This window comes from Lepidochelys olivacea (assembly GCF_965140295.1).
Source record: "Lepidochelys olivacea isolate rLepOli2 genome assembly, chromosome: 10".
Classification (NCBI taxonomy): Eukaryota; Metazoa; Chordata; order Testudines; family Cheloniidae; genus Lepidochelys; species Lepidochelys olivacea.
This window is the reverse complement of record NC_140420.1, coordinates 316,402-331,237: the sequence shown is the minus strand read 5'-3', so window position 1 is coordinate 331,237 and position 14,836 is coordinate 316,402. Positions and strand designations below refer to the sequence as shown.

General features: G+C 39.5%; 1 protein-coding gene across 1 annotated transcript in view; it reads left to right on the top strand.

The window, feature by feature from the left end:
* PDPK1 (3-phosphoinositide dependent protein kinase 1) overlaps positions 1 to 14,607 on the top strand; it is a 161,741-nt gene extending 147,134 nt beyond the window's left edge. The window contains exon 20 of the mRNA XM_084642354.1: positions 8,879 to 14,607. Within this exon, the coding sequence (XP_084498480.1) occupies positions 8,879 to 8,908 (30 nt within the window). The 3' untranslated portion in view covers positions 8,909 to 14,607. The remainder of the gene's footprint in view (positions 1 to 8,878) is intronic.
* Positions 14,608 to 14,836: the final 229 nt, after the last annotated feature.

The window sequence follows — 14,836 nt, the reverse complement described above, 5'->3', positions numbered from 1 at the left end:
AATTAACAGAGTTTTGTTCCACTGTGCATTGGCCAGTGGAGGTTTGGGATGGGAGAGTTGTCCTTACCAGACTTGAGCTAACCTCAAAATGCAGGAATAAGGCCTGGTCTACACTTGGGGGGGGGAGATCGATCTAAGTTACGCAGCTTCAGCTACGTAAATAACATAGCTGAAGTCGACGTACTTAGATCTACTTACCACGGTGTCGTCACTGCAGTAAGTCGATGGCTGACGCTCTCCCGTCAACTCTGCCTGCGCCTCTCGCCCTGGTGGAGTACCGGAGTCAAGGGAGAGTGCTTGGTCGTCTATTTATACGTCTAAACTAAATGCGATAAATCAACCCCCGCTGGATCGATCGCTGCCCATTGATCCAGCAGGCAATGTAGACAAGCCCTTAGTTTTGGGAGAGGATTTATTCGAATCATAACTACATAAACTTGCCTGTTGGTGCAACTGTTGGACAGGGATGTTCTAAACTAAAGAGCATGTCAGAAAAGAGGATGTGAGTAGTGGGGTAGGGACTGTGGACAGGTGCAACAGGAGAGATTTTTGAAGTTTCCATTTAATATACATACTGTTAACAGAGTATTGGGGACGTGAGGGTTGTGGGTTGTTGTTTTTTTAATCCTTTTGGGTTGAAAAGTACTTGAATGTTGAGTCAGAACTGTTTCTTGGGGTCTGTCCTCTCGACAGATGGATTTTTCAAGCCAGTTTAGCCTCAAATCCATAATCTGCTAAACTGTGTCTGATTTAACCTTCAACATCTTGTTGTTCCATTGAAACGATAATGAAGGTCACCCAGAATTACATATTGACAAATATTTAGGTGGCTCTGATCCATGCTGCTGTGAAGGGGAAAGCACAAGAATCGTTGTCATGACATCTTTTAAAAAAACAAAAAAAAACTTCTATCAGTACAGTTATGTAAGGGCCATTGTATTTAATTCTGCATTACCCACCAGATTACCAGAATCTTTATTAATAGTGGGGGTTTACAAACCAGAAAAAAACATGTGTTGGGAGCAGCCCCAGCTGATCTGACTTTTCCAGTTTTTCTTTCTTTTCTGGTGGGTTTTTTTATCTAGTATCCTCTTCATGGAGGACGCAATTTGCCTAAATAGGATAGAACAAGAAACAATAGCAACTAAAACTTGAAAGTAGTTTTTCCAAAGGTACTAAAATCTTCCCCAGTGACAGGTATTCTACATTATTGACTTTCTCCAAAAGTGACATGCTAGTAATACTGAGCTATGGCAGTAAAGTTTGATAAATGAAGATTTTGCTGCCATGTATCACAGCTGTAAAATAGCATAAAATGTGCTCCTCTATGAGCCAGCATTACACAGTGATAAGTATATAGACTGACTCTTGAATCTCACACTATGAGATATTTCCCATGAAGTGAACTTAGCATATACCCTGCTTTGTAATTATTTCCTACTTTGGAAGAAACAACTCTGAGCATTCTGAAAGGCCATCTGTTTCAGAACACCCCTCAAATGCAACTAACCTACCACCCTTGTGTTTGCAAAGTCCATACAGGAACCTTCCCAAAATAAGGCCTACAGTGAATGTACATAGCCCAGGACTTGGACTACATCTTGAGGAATTAGTAAGGAAAACAGCCTTACCTTAGGCTTCCAAGGGCTGTGGGCATGAGTGTTATGTAAAGTATTTAGATTCCTTTCTGAACAGTTCATTCATTTTTTGCCATTTCGTTGCTGATTTGGATTTCTGTTCAAGCTCATTTCCATTCTGGCTTCTGTAGATTCTAATTGTAGTTTACTAAACTCTTCAACTTTTGTTTTAAATAAAACTTAAAATGGGCTAAGTTCAGTAGAACAATAACAGTCACAACCTGAAGAAGAGTTCTGTGTAAACTCGGAAGCTTGTCTCTCTGACCAACAGAAGTAGGTCCATTAAAGATATTACCACACCCATCTTGTCTCTCTAGTATCCTGGGACGAACATAGCTACATCACCACTGCATAGGCACAACCTAAACAGTATACCTACCAGCTTGCCCAAAAGTTGGATCTCTTGTGGCATTTGAGGAAGCAATGCCACTCAGCCATTGCCTTTCCCTGAGTCCTATTATTGATAGCTGGAATGGATGTGTAACTTTCTAATGTAGCTGGGAGGAGTAAACTAACCCCTTTGAGCCAAATTACTTAAGCTATTTCAATGGTGTTTGTGGGGCAGCTTGTGATTCTCTGAGCTCTCCATTCCCAAATCCACTTGGTTTCCCTGCCCACTTCCTTGAGTTGCTCTATTAGGAGGGGATGACCCAATGTTCCTCCTGATGTCTGCCTCCAAAGCTAAGTTTCCGAGTGTTAAGAGTCCACAGACACATGGAGCCAGTTGCAGAGCTCACAAGTTTCAGGTAGCATATGTAACATTAGCTGTCTCATTACACAGTGTTCCCTTTCATTGTGTCAAGTGAATGCTGAACTGAATGGAACCATTAGCAGTAATCTGCTGATACTTGGGACAGTGGGGAAAACTAGTTTTCCTGCTATTTATAATGTTCCTGCTTTTAAATTGTGTGGTATCTTATTGCCTTATGAAGAATTGGATTAAAGTAAAATAACCTCACATACCTCAAGTGTAAGTGGATTGTACTTTGCTTTGGCTCTGACTCACTTTCAATCTTTTCTTTTCCCTCCCTTTCTTTACACTTGCTGCATGCCATTCAGAGCGAGGATGAAGAGACGGATTACGATATGAATGACTCAGATTAAGTGTAAATGTCATGGTGAGCATTAGCTGCCCTAGGACTTCACCCACATGCTTTCCTCTGCCCCATCTGCCACCTACCCCTCACCAGTACCATCTTCTGGCTAGTCCTAGTGGTGTATTTGTTCTGTAGTCATAGTTGCCTTTATTCCTAGTGTCAGGTGAAAATCACAGTGGTAGAAATGGTAATAGACTTTATAGTATGATCTGTTGCACAGATGGTGATGACATGACAAGACCTGTACTGGCTCTTGTGCTTTTTTACATAAGTAACGCTGGCATTATCAGTCCTTTTAAAGCTATGCTGGGAGAGGGGAAATTCTTTATACAGATTCTAGGGGAAAATATTTTTAGACAGAAATGGTTCTATTTTTTTGTTGTTGTTACATGGCCTGTTTTTTCTCTTGTCATATATTTTGTGTATAATGGCAGCTAATAAAAATCTTCAGTAAATGTCTGATTTGGCAACCTATTAAGAGGCTTGTCCATCTGAAGTATGTTAGCCAAGGATGGTCCTATTAAAGCACAATATAGGGAGTCCGCAGGTCTGCATTCTTTTCTCCACTCTGCCTCAGTCCCTCTGTATGAATATAGACAAGTCACTTAACTTCTGTGCTCCAGTTTCCACACTTCTAAAATGGAAAAAACCTCACTGGGGAGAGGCCAAGTCCTAATTTACTGAGTGTAAAGTGCTTTGAGGTCCCTAAATGGACAGTGCAACTGAAATTCAAATTATTATGATGAATTACCAAGAAGTGGCCTTACAATGCTTGAAGCGGTGCATGGAGAATAAGTAATGTTTTTGTTGACAATCATTTCTATTTTAAGTCTGCTGTTGCTTATATCTGTTACTTACTGCTCATCAGGACTCCTAAATACTGCAAAGCCCAGGTGAAATCACTGGAATCTGGTGGTATTCAGCATCTTATGGGATCATACTCCAAATCCTTTCTTACCTGTACCTTTGGAAAGGCAGCTTTTTTACAAGCAACTTCAGTGCTGCTTGCATATGGGTTAAAAAAGATACATTTATCTTGCAGTAATAAAATGTTTGAAAAGCATGCATGGGGAAGGTTGCCTACTTTTGCAAAATCTAAGCTTTCATTTTTTTTAAAATTAAATGATTAGTCCTTATGGTCAGTATGAAACTTTCATTTATCACATGAGTATAAACTCAGGGACTCTACAAACAGGCAGCTCAGAGTTTCCCTAAGTGACACAGTGACTACTGACCAGCATCTGTCAGTTCTTACTCCTGTTCAGAATCCTGTGGGCAGCAATGAAAATGAGAACCAAATATATTTTACTTCCTGGCCATGGTTAGGGACAGGAGGCATTCATATGTGTCGGCAGCTACTAGCCAGAGGCTAGTATGAAAATAAAGCCACTGAGCAGAGTCCAGGGACAGCATCCCTATCCCAACACCTTCCTCTAGCCCAGGGGTCAGCAACTTTTCAGAAGTGGTGTGCCAGGTCTTCATTTATTCACTCTCTAATTTTAAGGTTTTGCGTGCCAGTAATACATTTTAATGTTTTTAGAGGGTCTCTTTCTATAAGTCTATAATATATAACTAAATTATTGTTGTATGTAAAGTATATAAGGTTTTTAAAATGTTTAAGAAATTTCATTAAAAATTAAATTAAAATGCAGAGCCCCCCGGACCGGTGGCCAGGACCTGGGCAGTGTGAGTACCACTTAAAATCAGCTCACATGCCGCAGGTTGCCTACCCCTGCTCTAGTCAAACAGATTGGCATGGGAGGAGCAGTTGCTTTCTCACCAGGTTGTTGCCCTGGACCGTTCCACCTATATCCCCCGCCCCTTATCTCGTATAGGTCTGTGGAATTAATTCTGTAGGTAATGGCCATCTTGTAAAATTTCAATACCATTTTTGTGAGGGGGTATGGGATGTGGTCAAGCAAATGAATGACATAGGGAAAGAGTGTGAGATTGATGGGATAAGCTAGGAAAGAGAATTACAGGGTGTGCATATAAAATATGAGAGAGAAACAGATTTGTGGGGTATATGGAAGAAAAGAAACCAAAATGTTCAGGGCAGGAGGTAGAGCTCACAGTGAAGAGAAAGAGAGGTTAGGAGATGGAGAATGAGAGAAGGTAAAGAGGAAACACTTTGAAAATGACTTGAGAAACATCACCATGATCTGTTACAGGAAAGAGAAAGTAAAGTGAAGCCACGTAGGAAAATGCCTAACCAAAAGCAAGAAAAGGGTTGGGGAGTATGCATGTGCTGTTGACTGTGATCCGCTTTACACAGAATTAAATGTTGTGCTAAAGTTACAAGTGACATGCAACTCACTCACTCCTATTATCTCCCTGTGGCACATCATAATAGCTTCGTTTCCTGTGGGATGTGATACTTAAGTCTGGGTTTGAGTTTAGCGTGCAGGAGCTAGGTGCTGTCAGTGGTCTGACTAGATTATCTGGTTATCCCTTCTTCCCTGAACTCTAGGAGTCTACAGGTGCAAGCTAAAGCAAGATGAGCCATGTTGAATCTGATATGAGTGTCTGCATATGCTGGTTTAACTAAATGTGTGATGTTAAACTCAATTAGTTAATCAGTTCAGCATCACATCTTTAGGTGAATTGGTATAACTTCTTTGTGTAGCCTGTAGCTCACAAAAGCTTATGCTCTAATAAATTTGTTAGTTTCTAAGGTGCCATAAATACTCCTTTTCTTTTTACGGATACAGACTAACACGGCTGCTACTCTGTAACCCACTGGAGTTCATCAACTAACTTATTCAACTGATAGTTTTCTTTGTGGTATTCAGTCATGCTGGTCACATTCTGCTTGGTGACTATCATATGGTGGAATGTATTGAATAACATAGCCAATGTCTTTTTCCTGCCAGTTGACCAGCCCTAGTAGTAAGATGTGTGCTTTTAAAGTTTGATAGTTAACTGGATTGTATTCTGCTTGGGGTAGGGAGTGCCCTCTTCTGTGTTTTGGAAAACACTATACACGGGTGCTGTTGCAATATATATAATAAATGTTGGTGGATAATATTACAGTTACAGTACCTAACTGTTCCTCTAACTTTAAGTTGCAGGGGGCACAGTAGCATGTATTTTTCACCATGGCAAATCTCTTTACTTGCAGTTGTCAAGTAAATTTTCAAGGCCTGACTTTTACTCACTGAAATCACTTGTGTTTGCCATGCAGTTTCTTATAGAATACTTTTAATTAATTAGAAGCACAGGTGATAAATTTTCTTAATGCTGAAATATGTAGCATTTGCTTTTGATACATAATTTGAAACTTTTCATACTCCATCTAGAAAACCTTTCATAGGAACTTCGTAGCAATACAAGTTGTGATCTCATCTGCTCTCAAACCTAAGCAGGAACAGTATACAGTGTGAATAGGAACCCTCCAACCACAAAGTAAAATCCAGGTACTGCAGGAAGTACTGTTGGTGAGTCAATAGATGGCACTTTTCCCATCTATGATGTGGGCTAAGGGGCTGTTTAATTGTGATGTAGACATTCGGGCTCCTAGCAGAGTCCTAGAGCCTGGGCTCCAGCCCAAACGGCTACATCGCAGTTAAACAGCCCCTTAGCCTGAGTCAGCTGGCACGGGCCAGCCATAGGTTTTTAATTGTAGCATAGACAGACCCTAAGTCATTACGTAACCAAGATCTGCACTGTAGTGCTAGACAGCAGTCTGCTCTGAAGTTACCTTTATTAGGAGAAATCATACAACTGAGGGGTCTCACTAATTGTAATCCTTGAAGATCCTAAAGCATTATATATATCAGGAAAGACTATCCTAATTGGCTGTAATTGATGTGAAAGGCTTATCCACTGTTGGCCGGTTTTGAAACTAGAAAAGGTAGTTACTTGCCATATGAAATTCAACTGTAAGTTTAAATGTCAAGTTTTTTGGTGCATTCATTAAAATGGAGCTTCTGTGCCCTATTAAGTAGCTGCCATGTTCCTCCCTGCAAGTACGGAGGGACAGGTGTATTTGTATGTGTATTGTAAAGGCCTGTGAAATCCTTTGGGAGGGAAGGTGCTACTGGGTAATCAGTGTAAGATGTTCATGGTTTTAACATTCTGTTCCACTGCAAGTACCAGAGAAGGAAATTCTGCATGACACCAGTGGCTGCCTCTGCCGGGGAATGTGCCTGGCCTGTCATATACCTTCTCCTCGTGGTTGGATCAGAAAGCCTTTTCAGCACCATGAAGGCAGCCACATGCCAGTGCTCTGTACTTGTCGCTGGCATATTCAAAGCTTTGCTTAGTTTGTCTGACTACTATCAAGACTTGCTCCTTAGTTTATTTGTAGGCTTCCCTGTGGTGCTAATCACCATCATAACTGAGCTCATCATTACTAGTCACCTGTTACATGAAAAAACTGAGGCTAGTAATGTGAGATGCTAATCTAAGGTGCTTGGATACCATCATGCAAGAATTTAGAGCCCATACTATGGGGTTGAGATGAAGCGGGTGGTGACAGGAAAGCCAAAACCACCAGAGGGAGCAGAGGAAAAGTGGTGAGCAGATGCCAAGAAGAGACCCTGGATACTTCAGAGGCAAATACTTAAACTCAATTATCTTCAGAAAATATTTTAAAGTCCCAATTTTCAGAATGTGATTTCTGCAGTGAATATTGTAGCAAACGGGCTGTTCTTGGCAAAATGAGTACATCCTCTTCCCCCACGCCAGGAGAGGCTCTGCTCACTCTTCACTGCAGGAGAGTGGAATCCTTCAAACAGGATTTCTGTCTTTTGAGATGCGTGCTACAAAATGGTAGCGTTTTAATGTGAATTTAGGGTTTGTGTGCACAAGTTTGGGCCACTTTATATGGGTTATAGGCTGGTTTTTGAATGGTGTCTTAAGGGCAGAGGAGGTCTCCAATTCAGTGTAGTCTCCTCTTACAAACCTAAGGTCGCACAACTGCAGTGGGGTGGGCAACATTAATCCTGTCAAAGTGTGATTCTTAACATCTCCTCTCTATCCCCTGAATTAAACTCACTTCTCATAAAACGTAACCAATATGCTTCAAAAACCATTGTATCTCTTAATTGTCCGTCTTCCGCTTCACAAAGCATAACAGTGTTGGGCAGGATAGTACTTGGAAAAGTGAACTCCACAAAGTGTCCCATCCCACCAAAAGAAAGGTTTGCATATGAACTGTGACTCTTCACGTATGCAAGAGAAATTGTGCAAGGCAATATATTGCATGAAATTCTATTAAATACTATTGATCAAACATGAAGATATATGTAAAACATTAACTTAATACATCAAGCTAATAGCTTTCACGTATTAGTAGCCTAACAAATAGTCCCATCGGGTCAAGAATCTGGCTGTTTGTATTTACCATATAACGAATACTGAGGACAGCTTTAGGAGGTCAGGGCAGATACTGTAGGGTTAATGGATCAGCCTACTCTGTATAGGAGTTGATCTGGCCCATGTAAGCTTTTATACTCCTGACTTTCAAACACTGCTTGTTTTTTCAGACTATAATTGTGTCCCTGCCAAGGTTTCGTTGGCACATCTTATTGCTACTTATGCACATTTCATTGCTACTCTAAGTGACACAGGTCATAAATAAAACAAGGGAGAGCACAGGAGATGTTACTAAAGCAAGTACAATTTAAAAAATCCCAAGTTTGAAAAAGGCAATTGTTCTCCATTTTCCCTGGTAACCCACAAACTACACAGCCTTGCTTCTAGGATCAGAGAAACTGGCCTAGCCCTACTATCCTTGCAGCTCTCTCTACCGTCTTGTGACTTTTAGGAACTCTGTGTTTGCTCTGTGTGCTGTGAACTTCATCGATGACCAATTGTGCTCATTTGTCTGATTGATCTCTACTTTTACTGCCCCCTTACAATATTAAATGCTCTATCTTTCCTCTTATTAGTCTGACTCAAATACACTAATGGTGATCTATTGTACAGGTGTGTTAATGATAGTTCGTAAATGACGTATAGCCTATTCTCTGTTTTTCTATATTAAGGCATCAGTTTCAGGAAAGTCCTTAAGCCAGCCATTTGGGCTTTATCACATGGTTGAAATACAGTGATTTCTTTTTGCTCTCTCCCCCCTCCCCCCGGCTTTGGGTCTGATATTGGGAAATTTTAACGTGTGTAATTTTTAACTGTCTCTTTCAGATTTTGCAAGAGCGAGGTTCCAGGATGTGAAGAACATATTGAGCACTGAAGAATATTTCTTTTATTCCAAGATGCAGTGAATTGTCACATTGAAGAGGCTTAGCTGTGAGAGGAAGAAATCTGCTTTAGAAAATTTTCTATTGATCTGGGTTGAACCATTTTTGCCTATAAGCTGGTATAGACTGAATTTGCTGGCTGAAAACATCACAAGATTATTGAATGAGAATAGATGATGTGAGAGAGTGTGTTAATCTTGGTTCTAGTGCACGATTGTAGTCTCTCATGGGCTGAATTATATTGGTCACATAGAAAGAAACAATCATACACTCATATTTTCCTCTGAGACATGTAGCACTTACACCTGGTGCTGGATGATCCAATGTTGATCAGTTTGAAATGATTTTGGTATTAATAATTGCAAACAGTTAAAGGACACTGTATTTGGTGCTACATATATATTACAGCCCATAAATGCAAATATTTGGGCCTACGTAGTTGGTTTTTGAATCAATGACAGCCCCAGTTTACTGTCTTATACTGCACATTCCTTATGGCTCAGTGACACATTTTCTATTAAGTAAGAATGGTGTAGGAGATGAAGTGAAACTACCTTGTAAAAAGTTACACCCCAGACAAAAGATTCCCATAAAGAATGGGTGTAAAATACTGACTGAGTTGATGGCTTATTTTAATAGTCAAAGGGAATACTAAACTTGGAGAAAATGTCTTTTGTCTGAGTCATCTCTGATGTTTCTCCTGTCAAAATAACTTCCTCCTGCAGAAGATAAGCTCCAGTCTTAGCCAAATGTTTGAAAGGAAAATCAAAATTTCTTAAATTATTGTCACAACTGAACATCTTGTCTCTTTTGAAATGTTTGTTGCTAACCAAATGTTTAGTTGTACATTTTAGAAATGCCTACAAGTGTCAAGCTCCTCTTGGATTTTGTTGGGTATTTTTAAGAGCTGGAGTTTGTGAAGCTACATGGCTGGATAGTGTTAGATTCTGATCTCAGTAAATGGGTTTAAAGTTACCCTAAGAGCGAACACAAGCTCACCCAATTAAAAATCTGAATTAATTGCTTTGAATTTTCAGGATGTTTACAGTCCATCTCTCTACATTGTTTCAACTATGCAGTTCTTTATGATGATTATAAGAATGCTGCCTGAAAACATTTTCACACAGCTGTATTAGGACAGGCCTGTAGTAAATGTTAACACAAGACTGGAGCTTTTTAGTGCATTGTGTTTTAAACAAAACCAGTAGCATGACTTTTTTTGAAACAGATGTAACTAAATTGATTGCGTAAAACTCTCAATTCTTGCAGCTTCATTGGCTTGCGTAGCTCTAGGTGGAGCAGTGGATGGGAGTTTAAACAGGATTATCCAAGATGGTCTGGAATTCTAAAAGCCTTTTAAACTGTTTCATTAAATAACTTGAGAATTTTTGCATATACCATATCCTCTACCAGTAAAATGTGTAATCCTCCACATGAAAACCAGTTTCTCAAGCATCTTGGGTCTATCTATATTTTTTAAGACTTATTGTACAATGATAAGTTTGGCATAAACAGTTTGTAAAACCATTTCTACAAAGCAGGTTATGCAGTGGGCTAAACGTTTTGTCCGTGCATCTACTGCTTGACAGGGTTTGTAAAGCATTTTGCCATTTGGATGCGGTCTGCTGGCCCCTCCACAATACCACGTTAATATGTTTGTCTTTTTTTAAGATGTTAGGACCTAACTGAATTTACTAAAATGTAATTATTCTGTAGGGAAAAATGTTTATACTTTTATACTTTTTTTTTTTAGGCATCCATATTTTATCAGCCTGAAGTTAATGCCTAAATTTCCTCTAAATAGTAACAGATAATCTTGTGTATCTAAAGATAAGCATAGCAGTTGTTTGTCTTAAAATGCATACCATAGCATTTCCTCTGCTGAAAAAGTCACTGTGTTTAAGCAGCTTGACATGACCCATGTTCTTCAGGTTCTGGGGCTCATGGAATTGTGGCCTTTAAGGCTTCCTATTTTCCTGCTGTGCTCTACAGAGTAAATTCAGCATTGGATTAAATGGCTTTTAATGCCTTATAATTATTAAAAATGTATATTGATATCATTCCAAAATCTGCATTTTTGTGTGTTGTCTTCTGTTGTTAAAAGAAGGCAGAAGACTGGATTTTCATAAACTACCTGAGATCCTTAAGGATTGCAGAAGCAAAACATGAGTAAGAAACTGAGTAAATTGAAACAACTTGGAGGATATATATGAAAAGGGCCACTTTTAGAGAGTGGCATTTTCACTGGAATACTTTATGGTTTAATAAATTTGCTTTTTATTTTTTTTGGTGGGATTATCTGCACCCTGGTTTACATTGTCCCTTGTAGTAGCAAAAATGATTTTGGGGAAATGTTTGAATCATTAACATTTTGCACTTTCTCTGTCTCATACCTCACAGAGCTATTGTCTCTCACTTCAGCAAAAAAAATAATAAATTATTAGGCTAATATCTGGTAAATGATTTTGCAAGCTGCTGTAACAGACTTTGTCAACTAATCTTCTGTTCTTGCTGTTACCCTTATTAATTTCATATTTCTTTAACATCTGAGACATTCACTTAGGTGCATGTACAGTAGAACCTCAGAGTTAAGAAAACCTTGGGAATGGAGGTTGTTCATAACTCTGAAATGTTCGTAACTCTGAACAAAACATAATGGTGGTTCTTTCAAAAGTTTACAACTGAACATTGACTTAATACGGCTTTGAAACTTTACTATGCAGAAGAAAAATGCTACTTTCAACCATCTTAATTTAAATTAAACAAGCACAGAGACAGTTTCTTTACGTTGTCAAATCTTTTTTTTAAACCTTCCCTTTATTTTTTTTAATAGTTTACATTTAACACAGTACTGTACTGTCTTGTTTTTGCTTTGTTTTTTGTCTCTGCTGTTGCCTTTGCCTGATTGCATGCTTCCGGTTCCAAATGAGGAGCGTGGTTGACTGATCAGTTTGTAACTCTGGTATTCATAGCTCTGAGGTTCTACTGTACTATCGAATTCTTTTCCTAAAGCCCCAGGAGTTTCCCTCTACTAAAATTTGGTTTCTTTTTGTATTGAAATCTGGTAACTTAGAATAAGGTTAGCTACACTAGCAAGAGGTAGACAGGATGGTCAGGTCAGACTCTTTGAATTAGTAAGCTACTTTATCAATAGATGAAAACAGTATTACAGCCTAAGATTTTAAATCATAAGCATGGGTAGGTTATAGCAGAAGAGAATGAGGGTACGCTAGATCGAGGCAGACAAACAATTAAAGTGGCTTTTCATACAAGAGATAATTTGTCTGTCTTGAGTCTGTTATTACAGTCTTGTGAAACAGTCTGGTGTTTGGGGGCATAGCTTCCTGAGGAGTGGGGGAGAATGTTAGTAAGGCTGTGTATTCACTAGGGACGTTAAAGCGCTTCCACGGTAGTGCAACAGCACCAGTTGCACTGTGTAGTTGCAGCACCAGTGAGGGGAGTAGCCCCCAGTGCTGGTGCGCTGTCTACACTGCCACTTTACAGCGCTCAGGAGGTGTTTTTTCAAACCCCTGAGCGAGAAAGTTGGAACGCTGTAAAATGGCAGTGTAGACAAGGCCTATGAGACGGGCCTTTTCCTGCAAGTAGAAACCCATCAAAAGAGCCAGCAGTTTGGGTGGCATTCATGGAGGGTGGGGTGGAGAGAATCTCTTTGAATTTCATTTGCACCTATTTGATTTACTCCCTCCATATCACAAACCTTCCCCTTCCCAGGAGATGTGAATGCAGCTCTTTCAAATTACTGCTGTTCTTCAGTCCGCCCTTGCATTTGGGGTCTTAGGAAAGAGGGTTTCTTTTCTTGAGCAGCATCCCTGTTGGCTCAGCAACCTGGGACTAGAACTGCTGATGAGCAGCAGCTGAAAGTGTCCAATTGCTTAGCAGAAAGCAATTTTGAAATATGTAAGTCCCTAAGTTGCTCCGTTTGTTTTTGTGTATTTTAATTTGCATCTGTTTCCTGTTTTAGGGACCATCTCAGGATCCCAGTTAGATCTATGTGTGTAAAATAGGGGACTCAGGAACAGAGTGAATCCCATCAGTATTCACTTAAATGTGCAGGAGACTCCTCAAACTCCCTTCGAAGGTAACTGGTAGTATCTTGTGGCTCACCGCAAAAGGCAACTGTCTTTAAAGGCTTATTGCCAAATAGACACTTTAAAGGGCTAAATCTTCCATGCTTTATTGTTCAGTTTGCCTAAGGTAACTATCCCAGACAGAAAATATGTCTGAATTCAAAGCATTGAGAATTCCAAGGGCTAATACACCTCCCAGGGCTAATTTGAAGATCCAGATAAACATGCATAAATATTTTTAAAGACCAGCTATTGCATTTTTCTTACATCTTACAAACTCTGAACATCCATATTAGAAACATTATGAGCCAATCACAAATAGCAGATCTTTGATTTTTGTTACACTCCAGCCTCCATCTGGGTAGGACTGCAAGTGCAGAAGACAGCACAATCGTCTGTCACTCTCTTGTGTAAATATTGAAACCTAACAGCTTCTGTTAATAGAACTGGGAATAAGGAGACTTTGGGAAGTTCTCCTTCCTCAGGAAATAGTCATAGGTTATTCCATTGCAAATTAGCTTCCCTTTAGTTTAGCTAAGTCTAACAAGGAATACACTCTTGTAAAACTCAGCTAGTAACACTGTTGCAAATGCAGCTGTCAATGAATATTCAAAGGGCTCTTATTAGGATATTAGTGATAGTTACATTGACTGCCATGGAGAGAGAGAAATCTACATTATAGTGTAGAAAGCTACCTTATTACTTCTGGGTGATGTCACGCTTTTACTGTAACACTTCTGTAGACAGTGCTCTCCCTCAGAAGTTAAAGGACTAAAGGCTATTGATCTTAAATTTTGACCCACCTTAACAATGGTCTCATCTCCAAGGCTTGGCCTTCTGGAATCTAGTGGCTGACTTATTTGTGTGCCTGGCTCATGCTCCATTTGCAGATTTTTTTTTTTTTCCAAAATCTTATGCTCAGTTAACCTAAAGTAAACTTGGCCCACGTGTGTTTGCCAGGAAAGAGCAAGTGCCTATGCACTATAGGCCAAATAGTGCCAACCTGACTACTAGGAACTGAATCAAGACCACAGAACCATTTTCTTTATCACTGAACAGATATCAGAGGGCAACTACTTTCAGCCACTGCTGACTTGAGCCCGATTTGAACCTGGGTTTGAAAATCTTCATTTCCAATGGGCTGTCCAGGTCTCCTTTACCCAATTCACCAGTTTTATTGGTGGTCTGACAGTAAGTTGTGCATCAGCTGTTTGTGTTAGGGCCCAGGAGGACATACTTGAAATGTTTTATTTCCTGGATAGTGGATTAGCAATAACAGTTTCCTTTTGTGCCAGTTCATTATCTCTGAAGTGTTCTTATTGCAGCAAAGTTTGAATTCTGACATGGCTTTAATGCTTTTGCATGAGCCAAGATGATTAGCATAGAAATTGACATGGAGCTGAATCCAGAAAGTTCCCTGGATAAACCTCTAGTAGGGCTTCCCAACTTGTTTTAAGGTAGATGCAGTTACCCATAATTTTTAGATCAAATATACAACTAAAATGTGAATGGGTATTTTTAACCTCCTTTTCGTAACACTAGTTTATTGTAAAATGCATGAAATAAACCTGTTTTTCCCTTTTAAGATATTGTCTGATGTTTGAAATCTTTTCCCCAAACCTCTGTGACTGCTGACAGTTTTTGTGTATCATAGCTAATAAGCCCAGAGTTTAATACTACTGACCCAGTTTTCTACGCTTTCTACACTGCCTTGAAAATTCTTGGTCACTAAAGGCTACCAATACACTTTTAGTAGTCATTGGGGACATAAGAAACTCACGTTTTATTCACTGTCAGATTAAAAAACGCTTGCT